At 38.0% G+C, this 17928-nt stretch overlaps 1 protein-coding gene across 4 annotated transcripts in view; it reads left to right on the forward strand.

Moving 5' to 3' along the window:
• Positions 1 to 14308: 14308 nt before the first annotated feature.
• Positions 14309 to 17928, forward strand: part of GPM6A (glycoprotein M6A) — a 129416-nt gene continuing 125796 nt past the window's right edge. Inside the window, exon 1 of one of the 4 annotated variants that reach the window (XM_075149306.1) lies at positions 14309 to 14896. In XM_075149306.1, coding sequence (XP_075005407.1) covers positions 14860 to 14896 — 37 coding nt within the window. In that variant the 5' untranslated portion in view covers positions 14309 to 14859. Of the gene's footprint in view, positions 14897 to 14948; positions 14978 to 15236; positions 15360 to 17928 lie in introns of those variants that run through there. The other 3 variants (XM_075149305.1, XM_075149308.1, XM_075149307.1) reach the window with 3 other exon arrangements.

Here is a 17928-nt window from a genome sequence, read left to right on the forward strand (position 1 = left end):
ACAACAATGCAGTTAGTGTACTGTCTGTTAGAGAAAACAAGTTCTTCTGAAGTATACTGGCCCTTAATGATGTGTTTCTGTTGTCATGGAAATGGGGATTTTTTTTTTTCAAGTAGGTTTATTTGTTCTACTTTTGCTTTTTATAGTCCTCCCTTCATAAGTTTAGTTTTGTACTGGCAGTGTTGTGCCTCATGAAAGAAGAACCATACTTCCCTTATCATCCTTTTACTTCTCTTTTATGTCCATTAGAATTTGATGGCTAAAAGACTGAGGAATAAACAAATATTGGCAGATGATAGGAAGATACCAGGCATGTACTTCACCATATAAAACAGTTAGCCTCAGTCTGGCAGGAAAAAGAAGGCATCACTGTAATGAAGCATGTATTAAAAAAGTTAAAAATTGCATTGGACCACATAATAGATATTGTTAGTACTTCCCTTTTCATACACATGTAAATTGCAGAGTTAAGTTACTGATGGAGGCCATGAAAACAGTCCAATTCTTATTGTGTCTGTTCTCTGTCATTGACTGAACAGGAGATGTGCTGCTAAAAAAGGTTTTGTGCTTAAAGACAGTTTCAAGTCATTTACAGTTCTTTCATACTTGATTTTTCTGGATCTTGGTAAGAAAAAATGACTCAAACATGTGATTAAATGCTATTTACTGAATAATTAAAAAGTGAGAGTAACGAGTTAATCCTATGTCACTTCTGATGCCGGGAACCCCTGAGGTGTGTCAGTGTCAGACAGACCTCTTCAAAGTGTCCATGACATGCTGCAAAGAATTACCATCTATGGTGAGGTTCAACATACCTCATCACCTGCCATGCTTTTATAGTCTTCTTCCTCACCATTAATCAGTTAAAGATGGTCTTTTTCCTTACAATAAAACCATTAATTTGTCATCTAAAGATGTCTGTGAAGGACAGGTCATACATGTTAGAACATCCTTCTGTAACATCTGTACATCCTCCTGTAATATCTGTACGTCCTTCTGTAACACCTGCAAGCTAGCGTGGCAGGACATAGCGTGGGGTCATTCAGCAGCCACTTAGGCTAACATATGGGTACTAGCTAGGGAGCCTTAGTTGGGTCAGCATATACCTCAGGATCACTAATTCCTCATTATGTCTTCAGACATGGTTCCTGCTGTAACAGTTTTTCTGTACGTATATGTTAAAATGAGCTGAAGCATTGTAAGCATGTGATATTTGCTTATTTTTACAGATAAACATTTTGGTGCTGATTCAGAGAGAGAGAAAGCATGATTCAGACTGTGCATAATTTCAGTATAATTCAGTATAATTTCAAATAATTCACTCTGCTCTGAAGGTATGTGTTACTTGCTTCTGAGAAAAGGAGGGAAAGGTTAAAAGAGATCTAAAAGCAAACTATAGAATGTCTCTTCTTCCATGGGAGACACTTCCTATTGCATCTACCATTGGTTTTGCTCTGATATGCTATTTCATCCTTCCTTCCAAAGTTCATATTATAACGAATATGCATGTAGTGAATGACAACTGCAGCTGAATTCCTAAGAGGTAGATCTTGCAAACTTGAAATCATAAATTACTATAGCCTCTTTAGAGGATCAAAAACATGAGGAAAAATCTGCTAGTCATAGCAAATCCCATGTTTATCCATGCCAGCTTCCACCCTTTCCCAAATCGTTATATTAGGTGCATGTTGTGCTTCCAGTATAGTGAATTTCAGGAGTCTTTATGCCTTCTGTGAGGATTTAATTTTTTTAGCTGTCCTGTTTATTTCTTTTTAACAAGTTTCCTTATTTTTACACAGTTCCCCATTTGAACTTTAGTAAAACAATGGTTGATATTCTTTGTTCTTTTTCTCTGTCTTGTCATAGCTTTTTCTGTGTGTTGCTGTATATTTTGAAATATAGCGTTACAGTGTCTCACTGATTGTTTTCCTTCCATACTGATGTGCTTAGTTTATCAATGTTTTCACTCAGGGCAAAACTATATTTACACTTGGATATGTGCAAATCACTCTTTAAATATTCTTTAAAAATAAACAAAACACTAAAAGGTATGATAATTTGATCCCTATTATTATTACGGTATCATAAATAATTGTTTAAGAAACAAATAAAATGTCTTGATAGTGCAGGTTAATTAAAAAAGGCACACTAGTAAGTTAGTATTTTATTAAACTTGTCCTTTAAAAAATTTATGCAGGTGATTATTTCACACCCGAACATCTCAGATTACTTCTTTTAGGTACTGTACGATAAGTATACAAAATATTTTTGAAATGGTTAGAAAATAGTTTTTGAAGTAGATATGCATTCTTATGATATACAATGTTAGCAGATAGATTCAGAAAGGCATAAAGAATCTTCATGTTTATAATGCATTGCACAGTTAAGGAAAGAGTGTTCAAGTTACTGTGACCCACACCTGAATTCTTAATGGTAAAACAAAAAATCCAATTTTTTTTTTGTGCTAGTAGGATAAGTGTCATGAGCATAATAACATAAAAAATCCTGATTTTATTCTGCTAGAATTTTCCATTATAATTATGCTTTGGACCATAGTTTGAGAGACAGACCAGTAAACTTCTTCAGAATCTCTCATCAGAGTAAGTGTCGGCTTTAAAATTATTATATTTATCCAAGGATTAGTGGAAAAAATATTTTGTGATAACTTTATTTAGTGAAATTTCTACAGCGTGGAGTGCAATTCCTCCCTTGTTAAAACACTAGATTTTAATAGGCGCAAAGAAAGCTTAGAGGTGTCTGATATCTAAATCACAAATCAATTTACCTATGCTAGAGTAAAGGTGATAATTCAGGAAATGTGGTTTAGTTTGCTATATTTTAATTAATAGCTTTTACTCTTTATGGAAAACTTTTTTTTTGGTCATCTGAAAACTGATCTGCAATCCATTTATGTGATTTAGTTTTCCAGATTAGGAAGATCCTCTAATCATGTTGTATTAAGAGATTGCAATTAGAGTTTGTAAAGGAATCTTAGCTTGAATACCACCCAAAATGTGCCACTTCAAAAAATAAAAATAAAAAAGAAAAAAAATTAATCTTTATTTCCCCCAACCTGTCCTGTTATAATGTTGCTATGCAATAAGGATATTGTATGCTACTCTGATCCTTTCAAAGGCACTAAGTATGTAACAGAGATTAAAAAAGGGATTACAGGATCCAGGGAGTTTGCTGAACCAGCATCATTAAGCCAGTGCTGATGGAAGATATTTATAAACTGTTCTTTTGTAGCCTGTAATTGAACAGTCAATTTCAGTTATGGTTTTTAAATCTTTTTCTCTGGTTTTCTAGGAATGATAAGGGGGTGCGGTGAGGGATGCAGTGCAGCACTTGCTGTATGTTCCGTTAGTACATGATTTACACACCTTTTGTTGCTGGGCATGCATATTGCAGAAAGGTCTCATTTGTTGAATATTTTGCAACTGAATAGAACTGCATAGGAGCGTATATGTGTACATGTGTGTTTTATATGTATAAATCTACATATTTATATACATACACACACATATATACTTATATAAAGCACACATGCATATATATATATATAGGTGCACTTCATCTCTAGAACTCTCTCTCTCCTAACAGAGTTAGGAGCATGCAATCTATTTTTTCCTAGGTGTTTTTTTTGTGGGTTTTTTGTGTTTGGGGTTTTTTTTTTTTCCCCCAAAAGTTAAGTTTTGGGTTTGTTTTTTGTCATGACAGTTACTCTAAGAGAATGACAATGATGCTTGGTTTAGATTCCTTACATTTGTCACATGTAGGCCATCAGAGACAGTGATGCATTGCTCATTAGGGGATATACTAAGGAGTAAAAAGCTTGCTGGTAAAATTGCTATAAGCACAGTTTAACTTTCATTATTTTACAAATTGAATTTTTATGATCTCTCCAGTTTTAAAAAATAAAGGCAGGCAACTAAACTTGACTTTAAAATAAACATTAAACATGTATGATTTTGTCAGCTTCACAATTCTCCATAAGCCTTGAGCTTTCTGTGCCAGTGGCTGCCCAGCCGGCAGCCTTTTATTTATTTCTCTTTTTTACTTTACTACTAATCTCCCTTTTTTGGCTTGTTTTTCTTTCCTTATTCCCTTCAGAGCTTGGATGAAATGGATGCAGTTGGAGAAAAGGCCAGTAGTAGCAAAAATGTAGCTGGCATCTGCACAAAGAATCTACTGTAGCTGCTCTCTAACCAGACCTTGAAGAAAAGAGTCCACAGTGGGGCATCTGAACTCGTTAGCAACCAAATATTTACTGCCATGGAAAGGACACCTTGTTTGTTCTATTCCTTTTTTCTTTCTCTAACTTCTTATATTCCATAAAGCTCAAATTAATCTTCCATAATATTCTACCTTAACTGACATGAAAATTCTCTGAAGCAAAATGACCTCCTCAGCACCCTGCCTGTGCCTCCCATGCATTTTATGATGCGTGGATGGTCTTAGATGCATACATTTCATTAATGTTTCCATGCAGTTAACGAAAAGCCATAATGTGCCCCTGTACTCGGCACTGGTGAGGCCACACCTCAAATCCTGTGTTCAGTTTTGGGCCCCTCACTACAAGAAGGACATTGAGGTGCTGGAGCGTGTCCAGAGAAGGGCAACAAAGCTGGTGAAGGGTCTGGAGAACAAGCCTATGAGGAGCGGCTGAGGGAATTGGGACTGTTTAGTATGGAGAAAAGGAGGCTGAGGGGAGATCGTAGCCTGCTCTACAACTACCTGGAAGGAGGTTGTAGCGAGGTGGGTGTTGGTCTCTTCTGCCAAGAAACTAGCGATAGGACGAGAGGAAATGGCCTCAAGTTGCACCAAGGGAGGTTTAGATTGGACATTAGGAAAAATTTCCTTAGTGGAAGAGTGGTCAAGCCTTGGAACAGGCTGCCCAGGGAAGTGGTTGAGTCACCATCCCTGGAAGTATTTAAAAAGACATGTAGATGAGGTGCTTAGGGACATGGTGTAGTGGGCATGGTGGTGTTGGGTTGATGGTTGGACTCGATCATCTGAGAAGTCTTTTCCAACCTTAATGATTCTATGATTCTCTACAAATTAGACAGTCTCAAAATTGATTGTATTCTTTCTTTTGAAATGTATATAGTAATATATTAATTTTACAGTTCTAAAAAGCAACAGTTTAAAAACTCAGAACACTTTTCATGTCTGTTTCCTGAGTTTCTATTGAGAGTAAATAACACCTTCAACTCTATGTAAGACCATTAGAATTTTTCCCATGGACTTTTGTTTTAAAGTCTGCATGTATCATTCATACAGTTATATTTTTTGCATCCATTTTATTTCACATGACTTTTCACTCCATAGTGTGGAAAGCCAAGCATTAGTAATTCCTGTTTATTATTCTTATGTCTTGTGATGTCCAGAAGTCTTAACTGCAAAGACCATTCTGTATCAAATAATGTGTGAACAAAGACAATGTCTAAACTACAACTTGTAGAATAATGGAGAGAGAACTTTAAATTAGCCGACTTTGGGGTCTGTATTGGGACCGGTACTGTTTAATATCTTCATCAATGACATAGACAGTGGGATTGAGTGCACATTCAGCAAGTTTGCAGATGACACCAGACTAAGTGGTGCAGATGACATGCTTGAGGGGTGGGATGCCATCCAGAGGGACCTGGACAAGCTCGAGAAGTGGGCCCGTGTGAACCTCATGAGGTTCAACAAGGCCAAGTGCAGGTTCCTGCACCTGGATCAGGGTAACCCGCGGTATCAGTACAGGCTGGGGGATGAAGGGATTGAGAGCAGCCCTGCTGAGAAGGACTTGGGGGTACTGGTGGATGAAAAGCTGGACGTGGGCCAAGAATGTGCGCTCACAGCCCAGAAGGCCAACTGTATCCTGGGCTGCATCAAAAGAAACGTGGCCCGCAGGTCGAGGGAGGTGATTCTGCCCCTCTATTGTGCTCTGGTGAGACCTCACCTGGAATACTGCATCCAGCTCTGGAGCCCTCAGCACGAGAAAGACATGGACCTGTTGGAGTGGGTCCAGAGGAGGGACACGAAAATGATCAGGGGGATGGAATGCCTCTCCTATGAAGAAAGGCTGAGAGAGTTGGGGTTATTCAGCTTGGAGAAGAGAAGGCTCCGGGGAGACCTTATTGCAGCCTGTCAGTACTTAAAGGGGGCTTATAAGAAAGATGGCAGCAAATTTTAGCAGGGCCTGTAGTGACAGGACAAGGGGTAGTGGTTTTAAACTAAAAGAGTGTAGATCTAGACTAGATATAAGGAAGAAATTTTTTACAATGAGGGTGGTAAAACACTGGAACAGGTTGCCGAGAGAGGTGGTAGATGTCCCATCCCTGGAAACATTCAAGGTCAGGTTGGACGGGGCTCTGAGCAACCTGATCTAGTTGAAGATGTCCCTGCCCATGGCAGGGGGGTTGGACTAGATGACCTTTAAAAGTCCCTTCCGACCCAGACTATTCTATGATTCCATTCTATGACTTGCGTATTGCAGGTAGTCTATTGGGTAACTTACTGTTCTGTGGTTTGTGTGCTGTACATCTGCAGTAACTTGGCTATTTCTTCTACGTTGTGATTCATGTGGAGAAACTGTAGAACCTCAAGTGGAAAGCAGAAGAAATGGATGTTTATAGAGATGCCCCATTACTAAGGGTAAATCAACTTTTCCATCTGAATCTTGTAGGCAGGGTGTTGGTAACAAATAGTGAACCTTGAAGTAAGATTTAAAGGATAATTGTGTTTTAATGCTGCCTTGAATTTTGTCACTTACACTTGCACACACTGAACTGTGATGGAAGTGAGGGAGCATGAGTTCCATTGTAAAAATGTGATGCTTTCTTTCCCTGTATCTCATATGGGATGCTGCTGTTTCCCAATGGGAATGGTCAAACTCTTCTTTCTCTCTGATAAATAGAAGCAAGTTATGACTGATAGTGAGAACCATTTTGAAAAAAGGTGCATTCCTGTGTGTGTATTTTTATCTTCCCCCCTCCCCCTTCTTTCTATATTGTTATGTTTATTTGTTCGTATTACTTTAATTGTATGGGGTGTATGTTGCATATTCTTCTGTGCCCAGCTGCCTTCTCAGCTCCTAACTTAGAGGTAAATGTAGTCCTTGTGAAGACAAAGAGTTAGTCCAAGTACAATCTTTTGAAATCATCAAAAGGTGCTTTCAGAAATTTCTCAAACTTTGTACAGAAGAGAGACTTCACAGAGCCAAAGAGAAACTTGAATGCTTTAATAGACTGATACCACTAATGGAACAGAGGCACACAGGGAGATACACGTACTGTTGTTGCATGTGGGGCAAATAATGTCTTTAATCACAGTGTGTCAGCAACTTACTCCAAAACACTGGTGGGGAGGGAAGAAAAAGCAAAGGTGTTGGCTGTAAGTAATTCTTACATATATCAGACCTCTAAATTTTGAAGCTATTTGAATGAACGCTTTGGTGTATAAAGACCACAGAAGTCAAGGGAATCTCAGAGAATGTTAAGATATGAAATCTTTCAGCAAACATAATTACAGCTTTAATTAATTAAGTGATTAAAAAAACAGAAGGGACTAGTGTGGTCATCTAGTCCAAACTCCTGCATAATGCAGGAATTAATCAGAGAATTCCTATGACCTAATTAAACTAAAGTATAACTAAGAAAATATCAGATCTTGATTTAATTTTTTTGTGTGTGTTCAAGAACCCGATCTTGCCAAATTTCTCTAGTGTTTTGAAGAAAAATTTGAATATAATTTCTGTTGTGAATTTATCTAGTTTCAAATTCCAGCAATATTGACTTAATTTGAACATCTTTCAATTAGATCTGTTTTCTTGTAGATACTTTGATGTAATGTAGCTGCTCCTTAGCTTTTTTGTTAAATTTACCAGACTAATCACTTTGAGCTTTTGAATTGAAAGAATGTTTTCCTTAATCATGTCTGTGGCCATTTTTTGAAGTGCCTCCAGTTTTCAGCAGCATCTTTGCATTGATGGCACCAAAAACTATATGGAATATTTCAATAATAGTTACACCAGTAGGAAATCTTAGAATACAATCACAATCTTATTGGGGTTGGAGAAGACCCCTGGAGATAGTGTAGTCCAAGTCCCCTGATAAAAACAGGGTCAACTAGAACTCTGTGTGTGTGTGTTTATATGCTACCCTGTGAGTATGGGTATTTATCAATACCTCCACTACCCACCACACTATGTGGGGGGAAAAGAGCTTTGTTGGATGATCACAATGCTGTGCTTATGTCATGGCCTCCAATTTTGAAAGGGGATGTGAAGAGCCAGCTGCCATTGGGCTTTAAATACACTCATAGGCTTAGAGTTGAGACTTAGAGTGTCCATGTGGAGAATCTAGCCATCAATTTAGAATCCCTTATGGATAAATGTGGTATTGGGGATCTTGCTGAATTTTAGTGTCTGACATTCATGTTCAGCTGACTGTCCTCCATTATTCCCTCCACCGTGAGAATCTTTTCAGAGTTAAACCTTACCAGGTGAGTAACAGTATCCTTTGGGAGCGTGGCCAACTACTTTTGTTCCCAAAGGTATTAATTTACACTTGGCCTGTTAAAAAAGGCATAATTTTCTCATTTTTAGTTACCAAAATAATTCAAGTTCTTCAGAATTTTAGGGGCATAATATTGGCAGTGTTAACTCTTTTTAATCTGGAAAATTTTACTCATTTTCAAAAATAAAACTTTACTGATAATAATCATGAAACATATCCAGTCAGACTGAAGGTTTTAAGTTATAGATAATGCTTACAATAGCTACAGATAATAGTCTGGAACTATATTAAGATTTGTGTTCTGAATCAGAGGTCTTATTAATCAGTTCGTATTATCTTTCTACTCTTGATTGATACAGCGTATATGAAATATATTTGAGTACTGAGAGGAACAAATTCTTATCTGTTGTGTTTTAAGGCTGGATATCATAGGCAATGGTGAAAGATTTTGTCAGTGAAGAAATTTTTTTAACCAGATGAGAATTTCTCAAAGGGGTTAATTTTCTGAACATGATAATGATGTTAGTGGTTATTAGTATAGAACATAATGAGGCTATATGCAAGGAGGTCCCACTTACATTCTCCTCTTCAATAAAATCCCTGTTGCTGGAAGTGTTAGATTATAGAAGGATGTAAAGAGAAAATAAGTTAAGGTCGTTAAAGAAAGGATGTCCATTACACTTCTGTCAAATGTAATATCCAGACTTGAGCACAAATAGGATTGTACATCCTATCACAACTGCATCACAACTTGTTCATGCACTCATAGGAAAGTGTTGCAACATAGCTAAGGTAATTCGAGCTGGCTTTTGATTTTTCTTGTCAGTGACTGAGGTAGTAGTATTAGCAATATAAATAACATTGTGCTTTTATATTATGTTTTCATGTGTTGATCAAGACATCATTGCACCACAACATTATCATTATTATGTAGCTGAAGATCAATAGGATTGAAGGATGGAGTGGTAAAATGATTTGAAGGCCATACAAAACTGGGAGTAAAAGTCAAGTGTCTTGTCACGCTGTTTAAAGCTCTAAGTGCTCAACTACATTTCATAATATCATAATGGATACCAGGGGATCTGTTAATGTCATCAGCTTCCAATTATTCTCTTGATTAATTGTTTATTTACTCTCATTATACAGTTGGATGTTCTGTCTTGCCTTGCCATTTACAATTGGCATGGTTGTCCAATGATCACTTGCACCAATAATCTCATCTCACATTACGAGGGAATTTTAGACAGTTGTATGTAGTTCCAGCTAAAATAGTTTCCTTTTTGTGCCAGAATGAGAAGTTAGCAGCTTGGGTAGTTTCTGGGTATGGATTTAAAGTAGCTTGTGTATGACTGGTGGTAAACATGTTTCACAGTATACTGTAGAAAGACAGCCTCTATGGTTGCTGCTTAGAAAATCACACAAAGTTGGCATTTCCTGTTTTTGTTTGTTACTCTTCTTAACACTTTCAGAGCTTTTCTCTTATTTGGTTTTAGGATTAACACCTATTCATAATTCCATCTTGAAAGGTCCTTGGAAGAGTTTTTAAAGAAACATCTAGGAGGCAAATTTCTGTTTCAATATTATTATAGAATCATTAAGGTTGGAAAAGACTTCTCAGATGATCGAGTCCAACCATCAACCCAACACCACCATGCCCACTAAACCATGTCCCTAAGGGCCACATCTACACGTCTTTTTAAATACTTCCAGGGATGGGGACTCAACCACTTCCCTGGGCAGCCTGTTCCAAGGCCTGACCACTCTTCCACTAAGGAAATTTTTCCTAATGTCCAATCTAAACCTCCCTTGGTGCAACTTGAGGCCATTTCCTCTCGTCCTATCGCTAGTTACTTGGCAGAAGAGACCAACACCCACCTCACTACAACCTCCTTCCAGGTAGTTGTAGAGCAGGCTAAGGTCTCCCCTCAGCCTCCTCTTCTCCATACTAAACAGTCCCAATTCCCTCAGCCGCTTCTCATAGGCTTGTTCTCCAGACCCTTCACCAGCTTTGTTGCCCTTCTCTGGACATGCTCCAGCACCTCAATGTCCTTCTTGTAGTGAGGGGCCCAAAACTGAACACAGGATTCGAGGTGCGGCCTCACCAGTGCCGAGTACAGGGGCATGATCACCTCCCTACTCTGCTGGCCACACTATTGCTGATACAGGCCAGGATGCCATTGGCCACCTTGGCCACCTGGGCACACTGCTGGCTCATGTTCAGCCGGCTGTCAATCAGCACCCCCATGGTCCTTTTCCTCTGGGCAGCTTTCCAGCCACTCTTCCCCAAGCCTGTAGCGTTGCCTGGGGTTGTTGTGGCCGAAGTGCAGGACGCAGCACTTGGCCTTGTTGAACCTCATACAGTTGGCCTCAGCCCATCGATCCAGCCTGTCCAGGTCCCTCTGCAGAGCCTTCCTACCCTCCAGCAGATCAACACTCCCGCCCAACTTGGTGTCGTCTGCAAACTTACTGAGGGAGCACTCAGTATCAATCCAGATCATTGATAAAGATATTGAACAAGACTGGCCCCAAAACTGAGCCCTGGGGAACACCGCTCGTGACCGGCCGCCAACTGGATTTAACTCCGTTCACCACAACTCTCTGGGCTCGGCCGCCCAGCCAGTTTTTTACCCAGCAAAAAGTGCACTTGTCTAAGCCGTGAGCCGCCAGCTTCTCTAGGAGAATGGTGTGGGAGACAGTGTCAAAGGCTTTACTGAAGTCCAGGTAGACCACATCCACAGCCTTTCCCTCCCTCCCCCACTAGGCGGGTCACCTGGTCATAGAAAGAAATCAGGTTGGTCAGGCAGGACATGCCTTTCATGAACCCGTGCTGGCTGGGCCTGATGCCCTGGTTGTCCCACACATGGCTCGTGAGCGCTCTCAAGACGAACCACTCCATAATCTTCCCTGGCACCGAGGTCAGGCTGTCTGGCCTGTAGTTCCCTGGATCCTCCTTCTGGCCCTTCTTGTAGGTGGGTGTCACATTGGCAAGCCTTCAGTCATCCGGGACCTCCCCAGTTAACCAGGACTGATGGTAAATTGTGGAGAGTGGCTTGGCAAGCTCCTCTGCCAGCTTCCTCAGTGCCCTCAGGAGGATCCTATCTGGCCCCATAGACTTGTGAGAGTCCAGGTGGCATAGCAGGTCGTTAACTCTTGGATTATGGGGGGTTTATCCTTTTTGCTCTCCCTGTTTTCCTGCTCAGGGGGCTGAATACCCTGAGGATAACTGCTCTGACTATTAAAGACTGAGGCAAAGAAGGCGTTAAGTACCTCAGCCTTTTCCTCGTCCTCAGTGGCAATGTTCCCCCCCGCCTCCAGAATCCATAAAGGATGGAGATTCTCCTTGGCGCTCTTTTTGTCGTTAACAAAAAATGCTTTTACAAATGTGTTATCTCAAACATTAACATTAATATGTTAATACAATGCAGCTAAATATGAAGGAAGCTGACATAAAATCTCTTTCACATTCTCTTTCTCGCACACACTCACACACAAGCTGTGAATGGATGGCCAGTTAATAGCACCTGAAACGAATCAGAGTCCTCTTAAGAAGGAGCTTTGACACTTGTGTAGTTTGGAGGAGTTGATGTTTAACAGGAGGAGCTGTGAGTACCTTTATGACAATAATATCTACACAGAAAAATAGACTATTGCAAAGGGTGGGGGGAAAGCTCAAAACCAGTGTTTGGCAATGCTGTACTTTGCTTCACTGGTTACTGTGATTTCCTTTTAACCTCTGACATGTGAGTGTAGGCTTTTTAGGAAAATCCTACCATTAAAATTAAGATATGTGTGAACCTGATGTGAAAATGACCATAGTGGGGACTAGATGAAGGATTCACTCAGCCCAACATCTCATATATTTGTGTCCAAAAGCAGACTGTCTTGCAAGTAGTATAAGAAAAAGATAAAATTTTTCCACAAAATATTCCTCTACTCTCCAATAATTTGCAGCTCAGGGATCTCCTGATCCAGAGGTGCATCTTCCTATACACGAAGCTTTGTGATTCAGTTTCTCCTTGCTCTTTTGTTTTTTTTCCCCCTCTACAAGACTTCGTTGCAACAAGTTCTGCAGCTTAACTACATGTTGTGTACCATGCTTTTGTCGTCTTCTAAGCCTACTTTCTTTGCAGCCTTCTCCCTTTATTGAACAAGTTTTTTCTTATTCACCTTTTCTATGTCACTCATGATTGTACAATCTTTATTCTACCCTTTTCCACTTAGCTCTTTCTAGCCTTTTTTTTTTTTTTTTTGGATGCTTTTTATATTTGAAGCAAAGTTTGTATGATTTTTCAAGAAACAAGGTTGTTTGGTTTCATAAGCAACCTATAGATTCCTTTGTTGCAAACATCACTGTTAAAGAGGTTGGTTATCTCAAATATTTGGTGCTATTAAGAAACAAAACAATTGCCACCCTAAGTAAAATATTCGCCAGACACTTTTTTAAATATGAAGATTTATTAATGCTTATGTAAGAAAATACTTTGAAAAGAAAGTATAGCAGGGGAGACTTACACAGGAGATAATCTGTTTTAAATGAAATATGCCTTTTTAAAAAAATCTGGCTGAAGGAATAATTCATAGAAAGATGGAAGACACTTAGATGCTATGATGTCACAGCACTTCCATGTGTATAGGCAGTCTTAATGTGTTGATTTTAAAATGATCAATTAGAGAACTAAAACAACTGATCATGGTTCTTCAATTACTCCAGAAAACAGAGCCCTAGAAAGGTGAATTAGAAAGGAAAAAGGGGTAGGAAATGGGTAACTAAATAAATAAGCATTTTGTTATTTAATTTTTTAAATATATATAGTAAAAAAACCCCAAAAATTAACTTCATATATAAAAATTATTCTGGTATGAACCAGATTTGAACAGATTTATATACAAACAGTGTAAAAAAAACCCCCCCAAACCAAAAAGCCAACCAACCAATCAATCAAAAATCCAACCTTGCTTTTTTTTTTTTTTGGTGACTTAGAAGGCAGGACTAGGTCAATCTATTTAGGTAGCATAAAGTAAATGGATGAGCTATTTATCATTTATATGTAAATATGAATTTTGAGCCACAGTAGTTTTTATTCTTGGGTAAGTTTTATTCACTTTTTTCCCCAAAGGATGAGAAGTGAAAACTGTAAAGAAAAATTGGACTTGTGTTCTAATTGCACTTTTGATGAATTAATAAAAGTCTTAAAATGATGTTACATTACTCTGTAGACTAAGGTACAAAAATGCTAATTTATTGCTAGACTGCAGCATCCAATTTGCATTCCAAATCAGACTGCAGAGCTCCCCAAATGAGTAGGTGCCCTCACAGTGTATTTAACCTATGTTTTTCCTGAGCAAATTCATAACAGTATGTATGTTTGTATGTGGTTCCTCACATACATACACACATGCGGTGCTTCGCCATTTTAAGAAGGTCCAGTTTTTTTAATAGGTATTTGAAATGTACAGTTAATTTTGGATATTAGCAATCAGAAAACGAATTGATGCAAGTACTGTTTTAAACCTCTGAACTGCCCCTAAATTCCTGTTTACTGTGACACTGACAGATAATGTGTAGGATGCATATAATTTGCAGCGATTAATGTCGTGTATTAAATTGTGCTTGTATGTGTGTATAAACACACAGTTACATACAAAATGGTACTGTTATAAAGATGTTTTCTAGATTATTATAAGGGTAATAGTGTATATTTGTTGTTAGTTCCAGATGATACAGATATATGAAAAGGAGGGAAATGAAGAGTCATATTATTCTTAAATGTGCTGATACAGGAGGAGCGGGGGGGAAGGGAGAGAGAAAGACAAGTAATACAGCATAAAGAACCCACAGGCATCTGGGCTTTCCCACTTCAGTAGCAAATAGGGGGAATTATGGGTTGGTGGTCTGCTTCCCGTTAGGAGGACACCCCTCCATCTGTTTTCAGTACAGCCTGTTTCCAATTTAAAACACAGATTTTAATACAAACCTCAATTTCTTTTCTCCATTTTATATGCAAAGTGAGGCTTATGAATTGGTGTCATTGCCATAAGGGCTCAGACCAAATTTCCTCCCAAAATTCACAGGCTGTTCATTTGAATACCTGCTTACAGTGGTACACAATGGGCAGCTTTGAGAAGAAAAATTGATAATCTTCACGGAAGAGTAATTTGAATGAAATTACACTTGACAGCCTGTCTCCAAGCAAACAAGGAGAGTGAGGGAGCCTTAGCTAAGCTCTGAGGACTTGCCTAAGCCTCTGCTGTTGGAGCTTCCCAGGGAAAAAAAAAATCCACACTTTTTCCTACATCTGACTGAAGCTTTTGATTAATTCTCTGTAGCTGTTTCTAGTGAAGAAAGGTAGCCATGGAAGAGAATATGGAAGAGGGACAAACACAGAAAGGTATTGTGATAAAATTGCTTTCTCTTTGCAAGGAGATAATTATTTTGCCATTCCTTATTTGCTTTAGCAGCATGCTGTAAGGTTGGCGAATATCCTTATGTGGCAGATGGGGAAAGATTTTTTTTTTTTTCATACCATTTACTTCATTTATCTCTCTGCAATAACACCTAGCATTAATGTCATGACTGTCATCTGATATCTAGTATTAAAAGAATCTAAATAGTGAATTTTACAGCTATACTAATAATATTGCAAGCATTTAATGCAGCCTGCTTCCCAGACCAGTCTTTGTTAACCTTCATTTATTTCGTGTTTTCACGCTTGTCTAACTGGGTCAAGGGAGGCTAGTGTGAACTATGAGAGAGCTACTCACACAATATTTGAGCCGGTTGCAGTTGGATATCTAACAATGTAACCAGTATTTACACCTTGAATGAGAGTCCAGACTGAACAAAGACATGGGGTATATTTTGTATATATTTGGGCACTATTGAAATTTCCCTCTGCTTTTTTTCCTCTTTTGTGTTGCGATATGTTGAAGCAGCCTTGCTATAGTTCTAATGTTTGCATTGTACAGATTTGCATTTTGCTGAAATTCATTTTGCATGTTGCAGCTGAAATTGCTCTAGCAAGATATACACAGCATGTTCGGAGCATTTCTGTTCCACTGTTTCTCGTCAAGTTGAAAATAACTGAACGTTATGGGATGTGTTAGCACTTAAAGGTGCAATTTAAAATTATTGCAGACTGTTTATTAATTTGTGAATCTCTGAGAAATATAGTGGTTTTAATCTTTTCACTTAAGTGTTATTCTGTACAAGCGACATTACAGTCGTGAAAGGAACCAAGGTTTTCTCATTTTACTTTACTGCAAGCACAGAGGGTAATCCTAGTGAATATTTGCCATGTTAAATCATGTATACTTTTCATTTTGCATTTATTTTGAATTCATTTCCATTTTTGAGGATGATTTAGGAACTCACCAAATCATTTAATATAAATTGCCTGTAAAGGCATATTTTTCTGCACTGATGCCATCTTCAGTTTTTCTGTTCCCTGATCAATCTACTTGCTACATATAAGTGTCATGCTTTCTCATTATAAGTGACCCATTTAAATAGAATGCAGCTTTGAATTGTTTATGGTCTTGACTTGATCTAGATGCACAGCAGATAGTCGTGAGAAGACTAAAGGAGGATATATGTGCCCCCTCTGTGTGTATACATACTTATGTTTATAGATGAATAGATTAGTATCTGGTTGGTGATTTCAGCAGTTTCTTCAGTTGAATTTCAGTATTTGCAAATGACAGAAATAATGGGAAAGTACAAGACAGTTCAGATTTTTGGTTTTGTTTTTGTTTTTTTTTTCCCCTGAAGGTAAAGTCAATACTTTTATTGTATGGTTCAAATTATTTAGTGTGCTTTACATTTAGAAATTGAAGACATGCTTTTTTTTAAAGTCTGAAATGCATTTTTTTCCTTCTTAAAATAAGTGAATTGAACTCTTTAACCACTGAATCAAAATACTTCATTGTTACTGAATGATATTGCCTGAAGAAAGTGTGAAATTCAAAATCCCTAAATTCTTTTTAGAGAGAAAAAACAAATCAGAGAAAAAAGTTAATCATTTTTTATATTAAAAGAACATGCTGTTATTCATAAACTGTGTCCTCATTGTTCATATGATAAGCAGTTGAATGACCAATAGCCACTCAAAATGGTGTTATTACTAGTGTGATTACAACAGCTAACACTACTTACCCCCCACCCCCCATTTACAATGCCATGTGTTCAGCCTTTTTTCCCTTTAGTGGTACCCAGCTGTCATCACACATAGTGACAGGAGAATGTTAAGAGCTCACAAATTATATGTATTTTTCCTTATTGGTGTGGAAAGGGATGCTGCTTATTTGCTGTGACCATACCTGTGAACCTGTCATGTCAACCTGTCATGTTCCCGCTTTGGATTATGACAACATTTAAAATATATTTAGAGCTTGAAGAAAATTTGCAGTTCAGGAGGAAAATGAAAAAATATTTTCATTTTTGAATTTTTGGGAGTGCTTGAATGCAGATGGTGGAATTGTAGTGAAATGTAGAGATTATGAAATCATGGATCTCTTTAAGGTTTGCACTTTGCACTTGAAAAATATTGACTGTTATTAGTATGGCTTGATACTTCTCTTTAATATTTCCTGGGTTTTTTTTGTTTTCATTTAGCATGATCTATCTATTACGTGCTTAACTGATATCCTTAGTATAGTTCTAGGTCATCTGGACTAGTTTTTCTAACTGTAGTGTCCCAGCAACTTTAATTATAATTCATATATTCTAATTTTCATCCTCCTGCCATCTTGAGTGGAACTGTTTCTTTCTTTCTTTCTCCTCTGCTTTCTACAAAATCAACGGGAGTATAAATTGTCACTGTTTATCAACTCTGTGCTCTTCACAGCAGATGCTTTGAACCTCCCACTGAACAGCATTACGTCTTGCTAGCAGCCATGATGGAAGTGAATAATTTCATATTGATGCATTTCATAAATACGATAGAGATAGCTCTAATAAGAGGCTTGCAGATTTGGAAGTCTTGTTAGTTTAGACAATTTTATGCAATAAGATATTGATAAGTGCAAACATAATTCTTACCATAGTCATTCCAAATAATGACCTTCTCCCTTACACAATCTCTGTACATTCTAGTGTTTAACACTTATGATTTGTTTATGGCTGTATCTTGGAATATTGTCAGAAGGGAAATATATTAAATCTGTTCTCTGAAAATAATGAATTACTAGAAACTGTATAGTTCAAAGTAATGATTGGAAAACAGAAATGGACATGTCCCCCCTTCCTTCTCCCTCTCCCCTCCCCCCCCAATATTTTCTTTCTATTGGCCTTAGAAAGTGTGGTTTCTTCTTGACATCAGTACCTTTAATATGGTAAATTGAGATAATGCTTTTGTTCAACAGTTTTCATATGTAAAGCTGTAAAAATTGAAACCAAGAATAATTTGTATTCATTCATTTTGTG

Source organism: Calonectris borealis, chromosome 4, assembly GCF_964195595.1.
Source record: "Calonectris borealis chromosome 4, bCalBor7.hap1.2, whole genome shotgun sequence".
NCBI lineage: Eukaryota > Metazoa > Chordata > Aves > Procellariiformes > Procellariidae > Calonectris > Calonectris borealis.